Source organism: Salvia miltiorrhiza, chromosome 6 (assembly GCF_028751815.1).
Source record: "Salvia miltiorrhiza cultivar Shanhuang (shh) chromosome 6, IMPLAD_Smil_shh, whole genome shotgun sequence".
NCBI lineage: Eukaryota > Viridiplantae > Streptophyta > Magnoliopsida > Lamiales > Lamiaceae > Salvia > Salvia miltiorrhiza.
Genome location: NC_080392.1, coordinates 11,861,323 through 11,885,309, shown reverse-complemented (window position 1 = coordinate 11,885,309; position 23,987 = coordinate 11,861,323). Strand labels below are relative to the sequence as shown.

The window sequence follows — 23,987 nt, the reverse complement described above, 5'->3', positions numbered from 1 at the left end:
ATGTTTTGGTATCTAGGATTTTGAATTTATCAAGTGTGGTTTGAGAATTTTATTGACTTTTTTTACTTACCCATCTTGTGTAATTTATAAAATATTAATTCCTCTCGGGGGTTTGCTGTTGGAAGTGGAGTTACTGTAGACTTTTCTCTCAAGTGGAGCTACTGTAGACTTTTCTCTCCTCCGCGTGCTGCTTTGCGTGACACCCGGTTCCGCCGACCCCGAGGCCATCTGCTGCTCTCCTCCGCGTGTTCCTCCGCGTGCTGCGTTCTCCGAGCAGCAGCAGCAGAGAGGCGATCGCACGTCAACGGCGGCGATTGGGGAGCGGAGTCGAGGCGGTGATTGGGCAGCAGCAGCGATCCAGGAGCAGTATCGCCGATCCAGCAGAGAGATCCAGCCTCATCGCCGATTCGCCACATCGCCGATCCAGCAACAGTTGAGAGAGCTCGCCGATCTACGGTCTGCCGCCACCACCGACGACCGGCGAAGATCACGCGTTCGGTGCAGCACAGCAGCGTCGGCCTCCTGGTCGAAGAGGAGCAGCAGCAGCGCGGCTCTCCGGTGAGAAATCGCAGTCAACGCTGCGCCCCGCCTTCTCCGGTTGCGCGTGGCCACGCTCCTCTCCGGTCTGCCGCTGCCACCAGATCGACGAAGATCAGTCATCCGGTGCAGCAAGCAGCATCAGCAGTGGCGACTTCCAGGAGTTCGGTGGCTTCAGCAGCGTCCGGCGAAGAGTTCTGCGCGGCTCGTCCGTCCAGACGACCCAGGTTGTGGGTGTTGGCTGGTGTTTCTGGTGGCCCAGCCACCCGGCGTTCGCCACCTCCGCCTCCGCCCTGCAGCCATTGGTGAAGGTCCGCTCCCTTCAGGAAAATGGATTTCTTTGCTGAGATCGCCGGCACGCCGTCGAACGACCAACCGATGCCGCCAACGTCGACGAGCAAGTCATCGACGCCAACCATGCAAATCAACCAACAACATTTGTCGATAATGGTTGATAAGTCAGGGCTGAATCTGCCGAAAGTTTCCAATAATTTCTCTAGTCATAGCCATGGAGAATGTCACGACAAAGAGAAATTTGCTGCTGAATCTACTAAGGGTGTGGCTGAGGAATCTACGCCGACGACATCCAATACTAGGGTTCCGAATTTGATCAATGAAAACAATACTAAGAATGCATCGGCGACGGAGCTTCATCGGCCGAGCACCACTTCTTTTGCTTCGCTTCTGAGGAGACCCCGACAAATTGAACGTACGCCGGATGTGCTTATTCATCGCTTCACTTCGCTGCAACCGGATTTCTCTGGTGAAATACCAACGCTTAGGGTGCCAAAAGAGCATCTGCTGCCCAAGATAAATCAATTTGAGCATGCTTTAATTGGTCGTCTTCTTCTTAGGAAAGGAGAGAAGCCGCGTCTCCTCACGGATCTTAAACGTGATCTTCAGGTGGCTTGGAATTTTGACAATGATTGGCAAATCATCCCCATGGGAAAGAGCTTCTACACTATTAAATTTAATACCGCTGAAGACAAGGCGTTAGTTCAGAAAAGCACCTCTTGGGAGTTACCTTTCGGAACCATGCGATTACGCGAATGGGTAAGATTCTTCGATCCCTATAAAGAAATTTCCTCACTTTGTGAAGTTTGGATGCGCATTTATTATTTGCCCTTAGAATTTTGGACTCTGGATGTCATTACGGGTATTGGAAGGGCGATGGGATCGCCTATTAAAGTTGATGGGGCTTCTGCACTTGGTGCTGCTGGTCATTATGCTAGAATTTTGTTGGAAATTGATCTCTCGCATCCTCTTCCGGAGGCTTTGCTGGTTGACGGGGAAGAACGTTCCTTTCACGTCGAATTTGAATTCGAACAACTCCCGGCCTTCTGCTCTAAGTGTAAGATCACTGGACATTCTATTGATAACTGCAATAGAATGAAGAACAATTACAAGGAGGACAGCAGGAAGGGGAAGGCCAAAGACATGCCACTGGGTAAAGACAATGAAATAATTAATAAGGGAGCTGCCAAGGATGTTAGGGCACCTAACTGGAAGCCTAAATCTTGGGACCAGAATAGGACTGCCCAAGCTCACAGACCGCAGATTATCACTGAAAATCAGTTTGGGGTTTTGGAACAGGTGGCTGTCGAAGAAGAGCAGATTATAAATCAGTTGGGGTTTTGGAACAGGTTGCTGTTGAAGAAGAGCAGATTCAGACACCGCGGGGAACAAAGAACCACAATCAGTCGTTGGCTTTAATTGATAGGAATATTGATTTTGAGGATGTCAATGGAGATAGATTGACATCGGGTCCGGATATCTTACAGGCGATCACTATGCCGGTTATGGAAGAGAGAGATTGGGGAGACGAGTCTGATGGGCAGTCGGATGTTGGCAATACACTGCCTGAAGCAAATTCACAACAGATCGTTATTTTTGAAAGTTCGGACAATCAGGATAAAAATTGGGAGAAACAGGAAAGGATAATGGAAAGCGCTATCAAAGCTCAGCGGATAGTGGAAACTTTCAGGAATTGTGAGGCGGAGGCGCAGGTGAAAAAAAGGGGGAGACCTCCGAAAGATTTGGCGGCAAAGAAACCGATGATTCGTGGGGAAGATAGTATCAAGAGTCGTCTCCGAAAGTCGGTGGAGCAGCAACCTAACCAGCAACCTAACCAACAGGCTGAAGATTTCATCAAAAATAAACTTTACAAAGCTTGGGAAGCAGGAGATAAACCTCGAGATTTCATTATTACGTCAGGGACCTCGAAGAATGATAGAGCCCTGAATAATGTGGCGGCCAAGAGTTGGGCAGCTGAAGTGGAATCGGGTGAAAACCCGAACACGAATTCTCAGTCTTTATGATGAATGTCCTCGTATGGAATGTCCGGGGCCTTACGGACGAGTCCAAACGAGTTTTAAAGGAGCATTGCGACTCCTTCTCCCCTGTGATTGTTGGGATTATTGAGCCTAAGACGAATCTCAAGAAGACTTATTCAAGATTTTGGCGTTCTCTGAATCTTATTCCTTGTTTTCAAAATTCAAGACACAACATGAGTTCGAATATTTGGGTTTTTTCTCATCCTTCTGTTATTCATGATGTGATTTTCTCCTCGGAGCAGGTGGTTATCATGAACTGCAGATGGTCGACGTGGAATTTTAAAATCGCGGTGGTGCATGGCGTTAACACGTATGCTGGCAGACGTCGTTTGTGGTTGGATCTTCTGGATCATATTGATGGTAATGTTGTCTTTATTGGCGATTTTAATGCGGTGAAAGGCGCCCATGAAAGAAGTAGTGACTGTATGCCTAACTCTACTTCTTGTGCGGAGTTCTGTGATTTCATTGAAGCCTCCGGTTTCATTGAGGCGCCTACGGTTGGTCTGCATTATACGTGGTCTGGTCGTAGATTTATGCCAACCCATGTGGAGTCTCGTCTGGATAGAGCGATTTATGCTGACTCTTTTGCGAATCTCTGGAGTTCAGTTTTTGTTCAAGCTCTTCCACGTATTACCTCGGATCATTCGCCGCTTGTTCTTTATTGCATGGTGGATGCTCCTCCTCGCCATCGTTTCTTTAAGTTCCTTAACATGTGGACCTTACATCCGGATTTTCTCAATACGGTGGAAGGGTCCTGGCATATGGATACCGAGATTGGTTGCCCGATTTTTAAAGTTATGCATAAATTAAAGCGTCTTCGGCAGGTTCTTCGCGAGTGGAATCGGAATGTTTTTGGAAATGTGGATTCTTGTATCATGAATACTCAACAAGAGCTTTTGGAGATTCAAGATCAGATTGCCAGGGATGGTTACACGGAGGATCTCTTTGATAAAGAAGTGGAGGCCCAAGCTAAGATCAACGTTGTGCTTTCCAGGCAGAGCTCGCTTTTACAGCAAAAAAGTCGGGTGTCTTGGCTTCAAGACGGAGACAGGAACACGAAGTTCTTTCATGCAATGCTTAGGTTTCGTCGTAAACCTAACATCGTTTCTCACATGGAGATCAATGGTGTTATGAATTATGATCAGACGGCTATTGGAGATCATATCGTGGATTTTTTCTCTTCTTTGTTCTCGACTAGCAGCCATTCTAACACTGATATTACGGCAGTGGAGGCGGTTATTGAGGAGATGGTTGAAAATCGTTATAATAATTCGCTCATTCGTTTGCCGGATGAAGAGGAAATTTCTGCTGTGGTTTTTCAGATGGAGCCGAACAGCTCACCAGGGCCAGATGGTTTCTCGGGTAAGTTCTTTCAGCATTGTTGGTCGATTATTAAAGTGGATATTTGGTGTGCTGTTCAAGCTTTTTTCAGGAATTCTTATCTCCCTCAAGGCTGTAATTCTAATACCTTGGTGTTGATCCCTAAGAAAGATGTCGTCAATTCGGTCTCGGATCTGAGACCGATTGTTTTGTCCAACGTTCTTTACAAGATTATTACTAAGGTGTTGGCGTCTAGACTGAGTCAGGTTGCTGCTGTTTATGTTTCCCGTCATCAGTTTGGTTTTATTAGCGGCCGTTCCATTCACGATTGTATTCTGATTGGGTCGGAAGGAGTGAACTGTATGCATCGTACGAGCCGTGGTCAAAACATGGCTTGCAAGATTGACATCAAAAAAGCTTTTGATACTCTTAACTGGGACTTTCTGCTTAACGTTCTTCGTGTTGCTGGCTATGATCCAAAGTTCATTAGTTGGATTGAGATTCTGCTTCATTCGGCTAGGATTTCTATTCTGTACAATGGTCAGCTTAAAGGCTATTTTGCGTGCTCAAGGGGTGTTCGTCAGGGCGATCCTCTTTCTCCGATTCTTTTTGGAATCGCCGAGGATGTTCTTGGTAGGCTCTTTGCAAATTGTGTTAGCGCGGGCACCCTTACACCGATGCAAATGAGACAGGGAATTAATTTTCCCACTCATCTTTTATATGCGGATGATATTCTGGTTTTCTGTCATGCCACGGTCACGAACGCTAATACCATTCAGAAAATTATGGAGTATTATGGTCAAATTTCTGATCAAATTGTTAGCCAGGATAAGTCGCAAATTTTTTTTACTAGCAAAGTTCCATCTCAGACCTGCAGGGCTATACGAAGCATATTGAGGTTTTCTCAAGGCAATTTTCCGATTTCTTACCTTGGGGTTCCTATCTTTAAGGGCCGTGTGCGTGCTTCATATCTTCGACCGATACATGATCGTGTGATCAACAAGTTTGCGAGATGGAAGGGATTACAGTTGTCGATGGCTGGGAGGATGTGCCTGATCAGGTCGGTTATCCAAAGCTCCCTGACACACTCCATGATGGTTTATAGATGGCCGACAGCTCTTATTAAGGAGCTCGATGCGTGCTGCCGTAATTTTCTTTGGACTGGCAACATCAAGCAAACGCCGTCTTGTTCTGTGAGTTGGAAAAGGGTCTGCTCGATTAAGGAGGAGGGCGGTCTCGGGGTAAGGTCGTTCGAGCTCATGAATAAGAGCTATCTCATGAAAATGGCGTGGAAGGTGGTTGGTGGGCGTGAGTTCGGATATGATTTAATTAGAGATAGATATCTCGATCGCTTTGGGCGTAGTAAATCTCTGGTGGCTGCTTCTACTATCTGGATGAGCTTACGTGAGGAAATTGATGGTTTGGTGGCGGATTCGTACTCGTATATTGGTGATGGCGCTTCTACTTCGTTCTGGTATGACGACTGGCTTGGGTATAATCTTTTGAATAAATGCGGTATTCCACATTTCATGCTTCCGTTTCTTACTCAATCGGTGGCAGATTACTTCTATGATGGGGTTTGGCATTTCACGCAAGCCTTTGTTAATGCTTTTCCTGAGATAGTGTGTGATATTTTGCTCACTCCTCTGGGCACGGACGGAGATGTGCGTTTCTGGAAACCCTCGTTGCACGGGAATGTCACTACTGCGCTGGCCTTCAACAAGCATTGTCATCATTTTCCGAAGGTGTCTTGGGGTTCTTGGCTTTGGGAATCCTTTGTTCCGATTCGACGTTCCTTGATATGTTGGCGTCTTCTTCATAATAGAATGCCGACTTATGATCGCCTTATCCGCTACGGCATGATCACGCCTAACGTTTGTTTGCTTTGCTTAAAAGGAAGTGAGTCTCAGGATCACCTTTTCTGGAATTGTGAGCGTGTGAAGAATATTTGGGTTACGTTCCTTGGGTGGTTCAATTTCGATAAAGGGTTGCAAGAGAGTGATATTCATAGTTTTTTGGTGGTAGCTTGGCAGTATAAACTTAGTCCCCTCATCGGTAATTTCTGGAAAGCGGGTATCATCACGGTCATCTGGGCCATTTGGATGCAGAGAAACAATTGTATCTTTGATAATCAAAAGTTCGAAGCACGTCGTGTCATCCACACTGTGAAAGTTGCTTTCAAAGAGATTGATAATAACTTTGCTAAATTAGGCTACATGTGGAATTCTTGGTCGGATTATCTGATTCTCCGGGCAGTGGGTGTTAATACCAGGAGTGCTCCTCCTCCGGAGTTTGTGGAGATACATTGGTGGCCACCGGTGGCGCCGTGGATCAAAGTGAATACTGATGGTTCAGCGACGGGAACTCCGGGCACTATTGCTGCAGGTGGGGTGTTTAGAGATAACTGGAATGTGGTGCGTGGTTGTTTTCACTTCAAAGGTGGCTCGGGTTTTGCCTTTGAAGCAGAGCTACTGGCAGTTATCTCGGCGATTCAAATTGCTCACAATCGTGGATGGCACAGACTTTGGATTGAAGCCGATTCCACCTACGTGATACTCATTCTTAATTCTCGTTCTTTGAATGTGCCTTGGCGTTTTAAGGCGGCGTGGAATAGGATTTTACAGATGTTAGATGATTTCTCGCTGCAGGTTTCTCACATCTTTAGAGAAGGAAACAAAGCGGCCGATTTAATGGCTAACCAACAACGTTCGGAAGGGTGGTGGCCGCACGAGATTGAGGAGATTAGGGCTGCGGTTCGTCTTGACATGGCTTCGCATAGCCATCTGCGTCAGAAACGGTAGTTGGGGCTGATGTGTGGCTGTTTGGTTCTAACCGCCCGTTTAGTTTTTTTTCGTGGGGTGAGAGCCGGGATAGTTTGGGGACGATGGTTAGGCCGGAGTTCCGAAAACTTTCCCTTCCGCTCTTCCCTACTTTCGTTTTGTGTTTAGACGAGTACTCTTTTTCCTTTTCACGGTTTTTCCCTCTGGGTTTTCAGTGAAAATGTTTTAATGAGGTTCGGCCCTTAGTCTGCTCCTTCTGTGCTTTCAAGGGTTTTTTTTTTAGGTTTTTTCTTTCCTTTTTTTTATATATAAAATCGTCATTTAATAATAAAATATTATTTAAAAATGTGAATTTATTTTGTGCACGTCGAAAATAGGGGTTACGAGTTTGCATAATAACAAAGAATAGATGAAAAATAAATCAATAGTTGTAAATCAAAAGGTAAACAAATAAATATTGGTAACAGTGTGCAATTCGATTATCAATTCAACACGTAATGAGTGCTTTTATTTGTTTTTGTTTAAAACATCCATCCATAACAGAATAACATTATTTACTTCATGATCAAATCTTCTTCTTTTTTTGACATAAGATACACCAATAACCAAACAACCAATAGATCACAAAGGATACGAATGGAATAGATCACAAAGGATACGAATTCTAAATTAATAGATTGCAAAGAATTTAAATAATTTCACTAATAATAAAAATCAAATTATTACAAATAAAGCTATATATCCACAAAATTATGCTCCTATATTCCTCCCTAAAGCTTTCCTATTTAATTTTAGGATCTCGATTTTATAAATGAGATTTCCTATTTTCTACATAAAAACAATAATTATGTGTGGACCCTACTAATTATAAGCTTAAAATAAATTTAGATTGAGTGTAAATTTAAGATTGAATTTAGGTAGGTTTCAAAAGACGACGGCGGCGGCGGAAGGGCACGGTGGCGGCAACAACAGTGACGTCGACCAAGAGGGGTGGTGAGGGAAACGATGGCAGATATTGAGGGAAGACAACAATTGCTTGTGACCACCTTCAATAGATTGACGCCTCTATCAGCGGGTGAGTTTGGGCGGGCGAGCGAGCGAGCGAGCTATCGCGGCGTGAGCGAGAATAACCGGCGACCGTGCGGCGCGATACCGGCGGCGACAGTTATGAGAGCGCGGAGAAGGGTAGATTACGAAAGGGGAATAGGGGATAATTTGATTTAGGAGAAAGCTATTGACTAATATTTGACTAAATCACTTTGATTTCACCGTAAGTTTTTTTAATATTTTTTAATTGTTATTGAAAATTAGTAGTTTAATTAATTGGGTCAACAAAACTTCTCTTCTTTTTTTTAAAGAATCGGTCAATGATTTTTATTTTTAAATAACATCATACTTATAAATATGGACAATTATGATCAGTGTTATAAATAGTTTTTAACATTACATCTATAACAACAGACACATAAATCTAATGTCTATAAGAATATTTTTATGCTAAAAGACCACAGACAAATATAAGACCACAGACAAAACACATACGACCACAGACTTTGACAAAAAGCAGTGTCATATGGGTGATGTTATATCCAATTTTTGTTGTAGTGCATCCAATTTAGGGGATGTGCTGGATGCATTTTTTATCTCATTTTCAATTGTTTTAGCCTAAATTTAGAGTTAGTGATGCATTTAGGTGATCTGCTGGAAGTATAAAATAGAACTACAACTCACGCATAAGTAGGAATGAAACCAATGGCCTATTTGTTAAAGAAATTTCTTAGTGTCACATTTACCATTGGAGCAATACCTTATTGACTATTACTTAATAATTAATCCAAGTGCAAAGTAAATAATAAAAAATTAAAGTATATTATTTATTATATTTTTTTTAATTAATACCATATGCATATATAGATGCCAAATACCAGATCCATTTAGAAACCAAACAAACACATAACGAATTCGATAAAGTGGATAGACTACCCCGTTCCCAATTAAATTTAAACGGACTTTTGTCAAAAGAAGTAAAACCCAAATGAGTTGAACGATGGATCTTGTGGGATTTACATCAACTTTCGATTTTATTTTGGGCATATAACAAAAATATTACTCCATCCGTTCATGAAATAAACTAAAAAACTTAATAAAAGTATTGTGAGCGCGCAGGATGAAAGGGTGGTGATAATGGCATTTGATTAGTTTTTATTAGTAAAAAAACATTGACATTCAATTAATTGTTCTTTTGAACCCACTTAAATCATATTTTTTTATTAACTTAAATCATTTTGTATTGACTGAATTTCATTGACAAAAATCAGAGTATGAGTTTATTTCATAAAACTGTCGGATTAAATTGAATTTGGAAACCAGAAGTAATAGAACTTGAAATTTTGAGCTTGTACTGTGAATTGTGTTTGGGAGGAGGTGCACCAAAATAAACGACTAAGAGCATTCACAATGGGGGTGACCTGATAGTTGTCTTGATAGAAGGGGGACCGCATTGGGTTAAGGAGGCCACAGTGGGGTGACTTGGTAGTTGACCTGATCTTTTTAGTTTTGATTTTTGTATTTTTCATTTAAATTTAATTGCACAATTTTAAATAACACAATTTACTTCAAATTAAACTTCATTAATTTTAAAAATCCTAAAAATTACATTAAAAAAATCTAAAAACATAATTAAAAATTACTTAATTAAAACCTAAAAACATAATTAAAAATTACATAATTAAAACCTATATAGTCTCCACCGCACCTTCGTCGAGTTAGGATCTCCGGCACCCGTTGCTTGTGCCATTCTAGCTGCTCCGGAGTCATATCGGAAGTATTCATGAATAAGATCCGATCGGCGTGTGTCTCCCTCTTCAGCTCGTTCTTCTTGGAGTACTCGCTGATGATTTTTTCCAGCTTGTCGTCCGATCTATCCAACCTCTCCTTGTATTGCGGTGGAGGCTCCGAGCTTTGCGACGCCTTCCCCTTCCCCTTCGCCGCTCTCACCACTACCTTCACCACCTTGTTTCCAATTGGCCAGGATGACGTGATCTCCTCGCCCGACGCCGAGGTGGTGAAGTCGCCCGTCTCCGACGTCTTCGTCCTCTTGGAGGAATGGACGTCGCCCTCAAGGTACATGGACTTGAACCTCCGGTTGATTCGGAGCATCATCTATGCACTCCAGTAGTTGAAGGGGCCAGAAGTTGGACTTCTACCTTGGAAGATGACTTGGGCCATCTGTTGGAGCATGTCGTCAGAATGGCCGGAAGGCCACTTTGCGCAAACCTCCACCCAAACATTCTCCCACAACTTCACCTCCGTAGCCACTCGGGCGAAGTGTCCTTTTATTTGGCGGGGATGCCGAGGAGGGCGTTCACCCGGTCTAGAATCCGGCCCCAATAGGCCTCTCCCTTTTGATCGACACCCCGGACGACATCGTTGGTCTCCTCTGCCCAAACACTGACAATAAGGTCCGTCTCCTTGAGAGTGTAGGTGTGCCGAGCGGCCCTTCTTTCCTCCGGCATAGGAGTCGACGCCTTCTCTTTGAAGGCCATAGCCTTCCGCCGCCCTCCTTTCTTGGGCTTCGACGCACTGTGGGCGGGCGGTGTCTCCTCCTCGCCGCTTCGACGAGGTTCCTCTTCCAAGTTGATACCCGCCAAATCGGGATGATAATCGTCTCCACCGGTCGTACCAATTGGGATTGTGTGGATCCATTTTTTTTTTATTTTTTTTATAGATAAATTGATAGAGAAGATTGAAGAATATGGAAGAAGATGTGTGAAAAAGTAGAAGATAGGAGTATATAAAGAAGAGAGAAAGAAAAAAAAATGGAAAATTGGAAGGAAACGGTCGAATGACCGTTTTTTGTAATATATATATATATATATATATATATATATATATATATATATATATATATATATATATATATGGGTGGGCTACCGTGAGAGCACATCTTAAATTAAGAAATAAGAGCAATTTTTAATGTATGAATTTTATGTAGAACACGTATGAATTCGCTGCATAAAGGTATAAATTGTGAAAAATAAATTTTTGCTACCTTTGGGATTCAAACTCAGAACCATAAATCCATCCAATAAGATTACGAATCAACCGTAGATCTTGATGATCTAAGGATTGAAAATGATTCTTATTTTATACCTTAAAAAAATGCTCTTATTTTAGCCATTCCATATATATATATATATATATATATATATATATATATATATATATATATATATATATAGGCGTGCCATATATAAAATACATCGTGGCTGCCCCGATTTATCGTGACTCCCTCGAATCACTGCCGGCTGTAGTGGGTGACTCGAGTAGCACTTATCGGGTCACCAATGTGGGTGCTCTAAATAAGTATAATCACTCTGTTATTGACGAGCAGTTCCATTTTTATCAGGCTGATGGTCTAACCAAGTATGACTCGTCAGACCCAAATATTCATCTTCCGAGTTGCGAGTGTGATTTAGCAATTTCATTTTCTTCCTATTAGTGCCACTTATTTGCTAGTTTTTGCAATCTGATTCAAATTATTTCCAATTCGTTTCTTCCGTAGTTGTACTTGAAGAATCATTTATTATTAGACATATCACACTTCATCTCATACCGTACCGAACGAAACCTTAAAGTATGATATTTCCTCCGTTCTAATTTTTTGTATCCATTTGAGAGTGTCACAAATTTTAATATAATAGTTAAGTGTGTTGTGAGTGGAATAAAGATCTCATCTTTTATGTGAGTATTAAAATAATTAAAGCGAAATAAAAATCTAATTTATTTTTATTAAAAATAAAAATAAATACTATTAAAACGTGAGACGATTTAAAAAGAAGAATTGATATTAAAAGCTGAGTATCATTATATAATACGGTTTGAGAATCTAGGCCTCTCCTTAATTCGGGGTCCTACGTGGCATCTCTAATAATTCACCATTCAAAATCCCTGCAATTCTAGAGCCTCTAGCTCAATTCTCTATCACTGACGTGGCAATATATATCATATTTGGCTTTATTCCTTATTTTATTTTATTTTTATATTAAAAACACAAAACATTACTCCCTCCGTCCCAATAATGAAGACACACTTCATTTGGGCACGGAGATTAAGGAGTGGTAGTTTAGATGATAAAGTGTTGTGGCCCACATTATTAGTGTTTTGCTTAATTTAAGTTTAGTGAATTTGTTGACTTTCATTTTAAGTTTTGACTTTATATTTTAAATATTTAAATAATTAAATTTCGAAAATTTAATTAATTTATTTAAATTAATTTTTTTATCCAGATTTTTTTTTATATTCACTGTTATCAATTCAAATTCATTTTATTCCACTTAAGAATGAAAAACTGAAATTCAGGCTGCACTCCATTCAAAATTTACAAACTGAAATTAAAAGAGACATTAATTGAAAAAAATTGCGGCTCATTCAATTTCATTTCAGAATCTGGGGGTTAAATTTCCCACCAAAAATTCGAGCATTACAGCAATCTGGGGGTTAAATTTCCCACCAAAAATTCGAGCATTACAGCTTATAAAAGGGAGTTCAGAGGGCAATCACACAAAATTAGTCACAAGAAAGAACCACAGAGGCTGCCAAAATCGAAATCAGAGGGCAATCAGCCCACAATCTCATATAAATTGCAGATTAATCATAGATTTATTAAGAACGCAACCAAAGGGAACATATTGAGCAAAGAATCATCATTTCAGCATTAATAATCCATCTACCACACTGAACTCCTCCGCCAAACCCTAGATTGCACAAAAACACAGAGCGAATAGAACAATCTCACCCTTTTAGAGCCGGATACATGGTCTCGACCATTCTTCGCAAAGTAGGGGAGCATCGGCGCCACCAATCGTCGCCGACAGCCTCTTCCCGCTCGCGCACGACGTCGTCCCACTTCTCCGTACACAGAAAAGGGAGTAGATCCGAGTCTTCGACCTTCATCGCGGTAGAGGGCCGGCGATAAATAGGGCGTCGAACCGGAGACGGCACCACCGTCAAACCCTCCTCAAAAGCACCGCCGGACTCCTGGAACCCCTGTAAATCGCCGCTGCTCTCATACACATAACCAGCCGGCGGCGAAGGCAACGGAGGAATAAGATCGAAGAATTGTTCGTCCTCCGAATCAGGGACGAATTCAGAGTTCAAATAGGCCTCCCAACCCAATTTATCGGCCATTTGAACGATGGGTGAGGTGGATGTAACAGATGGTGGAGACGGATTCAGGGTGAGGGCGGCGGAACCCTAGGGTTCTAACAGGAGGGCGGCGCAATTTTCGGAGGGTAAATAATCGGAGACAAAGGGAGGCGTAGCGGAGGAGTATGAGGACGACAGATCAGATCGGAGAAGGGCGGCGGCGTATTGGAGGGCGGCAGATCAGATCGGAGAAGACATGGTGAAGAAGAAGAGAGAACATTCGAGAGAGAGAGAGAGATGAGGCTGATATGAGATGGAAAGACGTTTCAATTTCTAGGGTTATGTGTTTTTTTTTGTTATTTAGATTAGTTGTTAAGGTTAAGTTAATTCTAATTTGGCAACCCTAATTATTTCCATATATAGAAATGTGTCTTCATTATTGGGACAGCCCGAAAAGAAAAGTGTGTCTTCATTATTGGAACGGAGGGAGTATTTCTCTTCCCAAATCCCATTCATCATTGTCGTCTCCACATTTTCTGAATCCAAATGTTATCGAGACTCCTCCCTTATAATCGTCGCAGTCCGACCAAAGTCGGCGTCGTCGCTCCATCTCCACACCATACTCCCCCGTCCTTGCCCCTATTCGCCGGCGGCGTCGCCGCAATCCTGCCCCAAGTTGAGCCGCCGCCCCTTCCTCCTATCGTTTCTCTGAAAAACATGGACCAGTCGCCTCCACCAACTCTCACCACCACCACCGCCTTCGCCGTGCCGGCCACCATCTACACATGCCACCTCTTTGTCCCTCCACCGTGATTCCCCCGCCAGCCCTCCGATCTGCCACCTCCCCGCCACCGCCGCCTTCGTCGCGCCGGCCACCGCCTTACCTCCTGCTGCAATCTGCCACCTCCATCAAATTCCCTCAATTTCGCTTATCCAACGAGACTTTCCCCTCACCCCCGCCACGATTCATTCTGATGTTTGGTGTCTCCAGCCACTGCCGCCCCTTCCTCCCATCATTTCTTCCACCGCGTTTCGCAGCACTCCGGCTCCAAGTCGGCGCCGCCTCAACCACCATTGCTCTAACATGGTAAGTATTGAAGATTATGCTTGACTGGGTTGAATATGGAATGATTAGTGCTTAATTTTAGAAATAACAAATTTTAGAAATATACAATTATTGATGGTAAATTTTAGAAAGAAATTTTTTTGGAAATAATTTTATCAAAGGAAAATTAAGCCCTAGATTTTGATCTATAAAAGCAACGAGCTTTCACCTCCGATTCATTCTCTGGAAATTATCGAGGAAGGAATCGAAGGTGAGAAAATAAACTTTGAAACTTGAAACAGTTCAACGATGCTGACTTTAATTGCTTTACTTCCCTGTTTTTGTTTCTCTCTGTATTTTCTCTCGGTATTTCTCTATGTATTTCTGCATTGGATTGATTTCTCTTTGTATTTCTCCATATTGCAGCACCCAAATCGAATATTTTTTGCTTACTTCCATCTACAATTGTAAGTGAGTGCTCTTCTTGAATCACAACTCAAGCTATCTTGGAACTTCTTTACTTCTTCTTTGGATTTATAACATCAGCAAATCACAGAGTCTATTGAATTCAGATTTTCATTTATTTCGAATTTGTATCCTGTGAATTTGATTACTATATATAAAATTTGTTTGATATCAACAGGTTGTTGAAGCTTCAAGCAATGAAGAGATTTGGAGCTGGAGGACGCTCTGATCCTTATATTTACATGGTAATAACGGCTGGAACTTAAATACACTCATCTAAATATACATTAAGATTGAGTTCTTTTTATTGCAAATTTATTATAAGAGATAGAAAAGATGAAAAAAATAATTATCGCATGTTAGTGTAGTGGTGATCTTGATGAATCTTTGGTCATTTTGTGGTTGTGGGTTGTCAAGATTTAATCTTTTTGTTGTTTTTAGATGTTATGTAAAATTGGGATTGAGGTGACTTTGCTGGCAAACCAACTGCTGTGAGTAGTAAACTTGATGAATCTTTGGTCATTTTGTGGTTGTATGATGTCTCAAGTTTGAATCTTTTTGTTGTTTTTAGATGGTTATATATCTGCTTAAAACTTAGATTTAGGTGAATTTTCTGGGAAACTAATTGATGTGAGCAGTAATGATGAATCTTTGGTCATTTTGTGTTTGTGAGATGTCTCAAAATTGAATATTTTTGTTGTTTTTAGATGATTAAATATTAATAGTAAAATTGAGATCGAGGTGAATTGCTTGAGTGAAAACTAACTGATGTGAGTAATCTTGGAATGTTTATCATTATTTTGTGGTTATGGGTGCTTCTCAAAATTGAACAGTCAGTTTATGAAGGACATGAGTGCTCTTCTTGAATCACAACTCAGTTTGGTGGCTATATGTGTGAATTTGGATTTATTAAGAGTTGATGATAGTTGTAATTAGTGTTCATGTTTGAAATGGTGTCTTGGTTACGCTTGCAGGCTGCTGGAATCTTACGAGTGTGATCCACTTTTGGATCTTTACAGTTGGATCATGTTTGCATGAAATCATGAATAATGTGATTGAAAAACTATGGGAAAGAGTAAGAGAAATATTTGGCTATCAAAGTCCCATATGAAATTTTGCTAATCCACGAGTTCTATTCTTGATGAAACTGTAAGTATCGTGTTTCTATGTATTCACTATACACTTTTCTCTTCATTAACACGAGTTTGTTTATGATGTCGTCATTGTTGCATTTGGATAGGGAAACGAATTATCTAATAGCTGAATTCGCTAAGTTTGTAAAATAATATGAGTTTGATTGCTTGCCAGCTCTATTTTTCTTAATGGAATATTCTTCACTTAAGGGTCTTCTTTGAGTAGCTTAGCAACAATTATATTATTCTCCCTGGCATTTTAAGCTTCAACGGGTAGGCTGGTCATTTTCTTAAATTTATTTTATAATCTAACATATAAACGATATTGTGTTATATTTTATCATTCTCTGTGCATGCTCATTGTTTGTTTTGTTTTTTTAAATGGTTTTAGGTGATAAGTTCGTAAATGGAGAATAATTCCCTGACAGTACCCAACATATTAACCGCAACAGGCTTGAAGTTCGAATCATTATTAGTTATAGAACTTTTTTTTGTAGCGTGTAACCTGTCGAATTCTAAATCTTTTTTTTTCGTACAATTTATTGAGATTTTGATTATTTTTTTAAAAAAATTTATTTCTCATACTTGTGATGTGGGGTGATAATTAGCCAATGGAAAAGAGGAAATGGGTTATTTTTCGAATATATATTTTGCTAAGTTACATTAAGGTGGGATGAAAGATCTCTTTGATATACATTGTCATTAAAAAAATCCACAATTTATAGATATACTATGAAATAATTTCACAAAATTTCTCTTATAAATTAGGGCAAAGGTGCAGATACCCCCCTGAACTCCACCCCCTAGAGCTTTTAGCCCCCCATACTCGGTCAAAGCGCGTTGACCTCCCCATAGTCTCGGAAAAAGGGTGCAGATTGCCCCCTGCGTTAAACGGCGGTTAGACGTTGTTAACTTTTTTTTTTTTAATTTGTAGTGGGCCCCACCCCCAACCAGCAGCAGAACGGACCGGAGCAGATCTGCAGCGGCGGCTCCTTCTTGGCCGTCTGTTGCCGGCAACGCGTGAGAGGGATGAGGGAGAGGCTAGCGGCGGGGGAGGCGCTCCATCCTTGGCCGTCTGCTATCAGAGACGCGAGAGAGAGATGGAGGACAGATCGGAGGCGGTGGCGAGAACAGAGGGATGTGAGGGGTACGACGGCTGGCAATTCTCGCCAGAGAAGTGAGCAATGGCGGACAGAGAGAGAGATGAGCGATGAGAGTGGAGAGAAGGGGGAGGGGAACCGATTTTGATGATTGAGTGAGAGAGGGAAGACCCCGACGCGGCACTGCCTCGGCCCGCCGGTTAACACTCCGATCTCCCACTAGTCGGCAGTCCAAGAACCAGATCCCCACAGAACACCTTCAGAAACCTCCTTCGAGTCCTGCACACCTTGGCCTCGAACCTAACCCTAGAAAGCATCCTCAAATTGAAATTCACATTTACCATTCTTCCCCCTTTCGCCAGTAATCCCGTCCACCGCCACCTTCTCCCGCTCAATTTCCCTATCGATTTTGCATGGTTTCGTCGGGGCTCCGATTTTCCTGTGGAGTTGTTGAGGCCAGCGGCAGGGTTTTGTGTTGGGGAGGCGACGGCGGCGGCAGTGTGACTTCATCTTCAATCCAATCAGAATTTGCGAATTTCTCAATGTTCAATATTCACGTCGGCGGAAGCCACGCCTGCGGAATTAGCAATTCGGGAATCGTGATTTGCAGAGGCAGCAACGACGACGGCCAGCTGAATATACCGTCGAACACCTCCGACGACTACAGAGACCTCGCGCTCGGAGCAAACCACACGTGCGCGATCAGACGATCGAACGGCGCCGTCGTGTGCTGGGGCGGAAACGGAGAGTTCTCGAGCAGCATTGTAGCAGGCCTCAATTTCACCTGCGGTTTGACGTGGCGCAATTTCTCGGTCATCTGCTGGGGCGCCGGATGGCCTACCGCCGCGGCGAACGAGCTGCCGTTGCAGAAGACTCTCCCGGGGCCCTGCGTCAACACGCCGTGCTCCTGCGGTTGGGGTGGGGCCCACAGGGACTAAAAAAAATAAAAAAAAATGGGAAAAACGGCGTTAAACAGCCGTTTGGGGGCGGGGTGTTTTTTGCACCCTTTTTCCGAGACTATGGGGAGGTCAACGCGCTTTGACCGAGTATGGGGGGCTAAAAGCTCTAGGGGGGTGGAGTTCAGGGGGGTATCTGCACCTTTGCCCTATAAATTATGACATTAAAGAATAATGTCAATAATGATTATTAATTATTTTACGAGTAGAGAAATAATTTACCATGTGATAGAAAGTTTTCAAAAATGAAAATGAACAAATTTTATGTCTGTCTCAAAATAACAAGAAAAAGAAAGAGGTGGCGGGTATCCGCGGATGGTGGATACCCGACTATCTCTCAAGCCTCGACGGGTAGTAGGTGGCGGGTATTTGACAGGTAACGGGTGGTGGATACCTGACGAGTGGCGGGTATTCGCGGGTCACGAGTATGGGTGAAAAATAGTAGTGGGTGGTAAATAATTTTTTCGAATATACGTTTCGCTAAATCGTGTTAAGGATCAAAGTCCTTTTTAATTTATTTTTTCATCATATTATTAGTTTTTTAGTGAATAATCTCTATAATCTCTGTAATTTATAAATATATTAAGAAATAATTTTTATATTTTTATATATAAATTATAACACCAAATGATATCCGTCGAAATTCGACGGGTTACACACTAGTTATACTAATACGGCCGGGAGGGTCCCCCACCAATGGCAAAAATTTAGTGTGAGTAATTGTCGGCCAATTTAAAAATAAAAATAAATACTATTAAAACGTGAGACGATTTAAAAAGAAGAATTGATATTAAAAGTTGAGTATTATACTAATACGGCCTGGAGGGTCCCCCACCAATGGTAAAAATTTAGTGTGAGAAATTGTCGGCCAATTTGGGGTGACAATGACATCTTACTAGCTTGTTTCTATTCACGTAACTATATACTGAAGCATGCCAAGTTTGGATGATAAACCTTTAATAAAACTTTAATAAGGTGCAATGTCTATTTTCGAATTAGGATACATGAGTTTTGGATTTAATTTAACTATAATCACGATTCTTGGTCAACTGTATTTTACCTACATGAACATGTGATTTTCATTCGTAGTTTTTTAGGTAACTAGTTATAGACTCCTCAGAAAAAAGAAAAAAAAAAAAAGAGAGAGTAACTAGTTATAGTTGCTCTCGAAGGATAAATAGTTATATATTTTCTCTGTCCACGAAATAAACTCATACTTATATATTTTTAAAAATTAAATAATTAATGTATAAATACATGAATTTGACTGACTCTTTGTAATTGACATGAACTTTAAATCTTAATTATAAATACATAAATTTTACTCACTTTTAGTATCTAACATGAACTTTAAAACATAGTTATAAGTATATTAACTTTAAATATATTCAATTTTTGACTCGTTTTTATATATTTTTTTTCTAAATTAAAGCCGATTTGGAATGTCTGAATTTTGACGTGGATAATTTCTTGCTATAAAAATTAATCTTCGCGATTCAATTATTGGTCCGTTTTTTATATTCTGAATTTCTGAATTTGGCTTTTCAAATAACGAAATTTGCTTTTTGAAATCCTCAAATCTTAAAGAAGAAATTGGCTTTCTGAACTTGTGAATTTCGTGGACAAATTTTTATCGTTCACTTCCATAGAATTGTCCACGTCAAGATTCAAGCATTCCAAATTAGTTTTAACACGAGTCAAAAATTGAATAAGTTCAAAGTTCATGTATCTATAACTACTATATTTTAAAATTCATGTTAAATCCAAAAGTGAGCAAAGTTCATGTATTTACAATTATGAATTAAAGTTAATGTTAAATACCAAAAAGTGAGTAAAGTTCATGTATTTACACTCTAATTAATAATTACCCCTTAAAATTTGTCCATAAAATAAACTCCTACGTTACTTTTTAAACAATTATACCCCCATTATTTCCTATCTTACTATCATTTACCACTAATTGACCCATCTTAAATCAATTAACCCGACTCACCCTAAATCAATTCAAATAGAAGGGCTTGTCAATATTCAGTCTTCTCAACTTCAAGTAGGTATATGCAAAGCTCAGCTGATCAATGTGATGTAAATCGATCAACTTCATTGAACCAAAAATATAATTTGACATTGTTGTATGTGTCCTGACAATAAATGATCCTTCATGCACAACTACAGAAGAACTGTAGTGACCCGCTCTTTTATAAATATTAAATCCAGTAATGAGTGTTTATTTATGTTCATCAGTGAATGAAAACGGTTATTATTCTGATATGAATTCAGCTTATGATCCTGAATTTATATTGTTTAAGCAGTTAATGATATTATTTCAGAGTTATAACTGACTTAGCAAAGTCACGTTATTTATTTAAGCGAGATGGAATTAGAATTTATTTTTACTCAAGTCGTGGATTATTTCCGACTCGTGAGTTAATTAAATCTGCGGATTTAATTTATATATCAAGACAACGAACAAATTAAATCTACGGATTTAATTTAGATTCATTTTATAACTTATCGATTTTAGCGAGATATCACATGTCGAAATCGAGATTTATTTAAATAAACAGTACAAGCAAATATGAGCACGTGATTCACTTTACAGTTACAGAATCACCGAGTCAGAGAAAATACATCAATAATTCTCCTCTACAATTTTTTTTCCTTTCTTTTTCTTCTCTTTTTCTTTCCATTAAACTTTGTTCCCACACCACTATCATTATGTTTTTTTTCTTTTTCCCCCACCACTACACTCAAGTGTGCATTCCACACCCAACAACTTCCTTTTGATCCAGACTTCAGAAGCAAATAACTCTCATTTCATTCCCATTCCACACTTAGAAAATTTCAGAACAGCAAGGGCCTTCAATCGTTCTATGCCAAGAGGTAAGCTTTGGCTTAAATTTCTCCAACTTCTTACAAGATTTTCACCTGCACTGATGCAAACATTCACTTCAGTTGCAGTTTCAACCCATTAATACCGTAAGAAATCGAAAAGAAAGCAAGAGGGAACATTCATTCATTGCTCTGCCAATCTTTAAGTTCAACCATTCCAGTTCATTAAACTCAGCAACAAATCACCAACCAATCAGTTCGAACATTCAAGGTATTATACTATCTCGAATTTCAATCCAATCAAGCATTCATGTCAACATGTTTAAGCTATGGCATTACAACTATGTCGATTCATTCACTGTTACTTACGCCTTAGAACGACAAACCATGAGTATTCTGCCCTTAACAACTAGATATTGAAGTAGAAGAAGAATGAGATTAGATAACTTAGCTTTAAGAAATAGGGCCGGCTGCCTGTTCGGTCGAGCCGACACAACGACGACGGCGGCAGCTCCTGCTGCCTCGGCGGAAATCGGGTGACAGCAGCAGCAGCATCGCGAATGGAGCAACGGCACTGAACCTCGCCGGTCATCCAGTCGCAACGGCGGCAGATTTTGACGACAAGGAAGGCTAGGGCTCGGTTTCGAGGAATGAGAATTAGGGCTCGGATCTTGGGGCGACCTCCCCTGATTTTGAGAGACGACAACAGAGGTAATTTTTGGACGCAACGGTGCGACGGGCGAGACCGGAATACGGCAGCGTCGCCGGCGATTTCAGGTGAGAAAGGGGGGGGGCTGACAGGTCGAGTCTTATTTTAGAGAATTAGGGCTCGATGACGCTGTTGGCTGATATGGTAAACTGAGGAGGAAGTGAGACGAGGGGAGAAGGTTGGTTTGGCCGTCGACCTCGCCGGATTTTGAAGCCGCGCCGGCGAACCCCTCCATGAAGAGAAACCGAGACTGATTATTGAGAAGGAGGGGCCGACTATTTTCGATGATAAGGAGAGAGAAGCGGGTGCGACCACGCCGGGCCTAGGCTCGGTGGCAGCCGACGCCGGTCGGAGCCCCTCGGCGGAGAGAAACCGCGACTGATCTTAAGAGAAGGGGAGTGCTCGACTGTTGAGAGAGGGGAGAGAGGCGACTGATTTGAGGATGAAAGAGAGAGAGAAATTCATTGGGCTTTTATTTTTCCTTGGGCCGAAACTTGGGCCTTTTAAATTTTCGAAATGGGCTGCAAATCTTTTTGAATTGCCTTGCATATTTAATTGATGATAGGCCGATTTTAATTAAGTTGGGCCAAATTTGTGGGCTTTATTTATTTTAATTGTTTTGGGCTCTCTTTATAATTCATAAATTGGGCCGATTTTAATTACTGTATGGGCCTCTAATTTTAATTTAAGTTGGGCCTAATTTATTTTATTCTACAATTGGGCCTTCGATTTTTAATTCTTTTGGAGCTTGATTTTATATTATTTGGGCTTCCATATAGTAAATTCGAACTGGGCCATTTCCTTATGAAATTTGGGTCGAATTATTTTTAAAGTTTAGGCTTCAATTGTTTTAAAAGAATAGGGCTGAGATATAGTTATTAATGGACTATTATTCCAAATCCCAATTATATTGTTTGGGCTCGAATTGTTTTAATTGTTTTGGGCCAAAGACTTTTAAGATGGGCTTTAATTCTTTTAAAAGATTGGGCTTGAATTAATTTAAGAAATTGGGCTTTGTCTTTTAATTCTTTGGGCTGCTGTACCATATCAACTGGGCCGAGTTTAAGCTCAGAATAATTCATTCTATTCTTGGGCTAATTTTAAATTTTTGGACTAAAATTTTATTTAGTTGGGTCTTACATGATTTATTTAATTGAGCCCAATTATTCATTATTTAATCATTTGGGCCAAGAATTATTTAATTACTAAACCAATGAGTTATTTCAATTGGACCTTTCATTTTAGCTATCCAGGCCCATTTCTGTTTAATTAATTATTGGGCTACCTTATGTTGAGCCTTTTAATTATTCGAACTCATAACATTTCAAATTCTCATTATTAAGCCCGGTTAATTATGAGTTTATAAAACGAATAAGCTGAAATATTTAATTATTTTCTATCGACTACGAGGAGTGGGATTTATTTAATTGGCGGATTAGAACACCTGAAGCGAGCGGATTATTTTAGTTAATTACTTAACCACGCAAGATGAAACCTAGTTGGTATTTATTTGATCCGATAGTGAGGATTAATAGTAGTAATTCTTTAATATCATCTCGGAGTAATAAATCATGCATAAAGATCATGCATAATTAATTCTGTATTCTCATTATTTGAGGATTTTACTCGAGCAATATCTTATTTATATTCTCGTAATAAAGGTCAAGCACGAGATTAATAATCAGTCAAGGAGCTACTGTACCACAAAAAGTTTCTAACAGGTGGGCATTACTTTCATATATATCAAATGAGTTTAAATGTTACGTTCAAGCAAGTTATTTCATGACTAAATTAATTGAAGTTATTTCAAATATTGTCTTGCCATAAAATGTTTAAATTTCAGTATGATATCTATCTGATGTGACTTTAATCATGTAATCGAATTCGGGTCTTGAGCAGTTGATAGCTATCCTGCCAGGGCTAGTGTACACCAGTGACCGTGAGTCATCTAGCGGGTTGGCCGGTCAAGTGACCGTGAGAGGTGGCCACCTCTCCGGCACAAAGTTCCAGATATGATAGATTACAAGAGAACTTAGTACTGCAGACGAACTTTAAGAATCACAAATGAATTTAGTAAGCTTGGGCCTTTTAGCGAAAAACTCCCTTGCTGTACTGTTTATGATGGCATGACAATTTACAGTTTTGAAGCATGTATTTTTATAATTAGGCATACGTGTCCCACTGAGTACTTTTGTACTCAAGCCCTGCATATATTTCTAAATGTGCAGGTTGAGCAGCTGCCGATGGTGATGAAGTGACGAGCGGGATTCTTTTGTCTTATTATGTATTAATGAACTCTAGGGTTACATGTCTTCATACATGTAATCAGAACCTTATTCCGCTGCGTACTCAGAAGTTTTATGTTATTTTGAATAAGTCAGAGATATCTGAACTTACTAGTTATTTGAGTCTATACGACTAAACTTCTGTTATATGATAAATATCCCTTTAATTAAATGATGAAATGTGATCCTTCCTTGTTTGATTATCCCCTTTCTACCCCGCTTCTAATATCCCTCCATTAGTCACGGTTTCCCCGGCTTAATTATCCTTAATTAGGGCCGGTCGTGACAGAGTGGTATCAGAGCAGTTCATTTGCTCTGAACCCTAGAGTTAATAAATTTTTCTAGTAT

General features: G+C 40.6%; 1 protein-coding gene across 6 annotated transcripts; it reads left to right on the top strand.

The window, feature by feature from the left end:
• Positions 1-13,620: 13,620 nt before the first annotated feature.
• Positions 13,621-16,381, top strand: LOC130988685 (ENHANCER OF AG-4 protein 2-like). Of its 6 annotated transcripts, XR_009090170.1 has the most exons (5): positions 13,621-14,204; positions 14,589-14,633; positions 14,806-14,872; positions 15,602-15,776; positions 16,152-16,375. XR_009090170.1 is itself a non-coding variant. In XM_057912594.1 (4 exons), exons 1-4 carry the CDS (start codon positions 13,903-13,905, stop codon positions 16,164-16,166), a joined length of 429 nt encoding a protein of 142 aa, XP_057768577.1. In that variant the 5' UTR covers positions 13,621-13,902; the 3' UTR covers positions 16,167-16,375. The 6 variants fall into 6 exon arrangements, 4 of the variants coding, with proteins under 4 accessions (XP_057768577.1, XP_057768576.1, XP_057768580.1 ...); XR_009090171.1 differs by lacking the exon at positions 16,152-16,375 and having other exon boundaries at positions 14,589-14,629; positions 15,602-15,969; XM_057912594.1 differs by lacking the exon at positions 15,602-15,776.
• Positions 16,382-23,987: the final 7,606 nt, after the last annotated feature.

Coding starts and splice junctions, on each gene's coding strand:
- LOC130988685 (XM_057912593.1), top strand. CDS start 13,903: ATGCCACCTCTTTGTCCCTCCACCGTGATTCCCCCGCCAGCCCTCCGA. Junction 14,205..14,588: donor ACCACCATTGCTCTAACATG/GTAAGTATTGAA, acceptor TCCATATTGCAG/CACCCAAATCGAATATTTTT. Junction 14,873..15,601: donor CTGATCCTTATATTTACATG/GTAATAACGGCT, acceptor TTACGCTTGCAG/GCTGCTGGAATCTTACGAGT.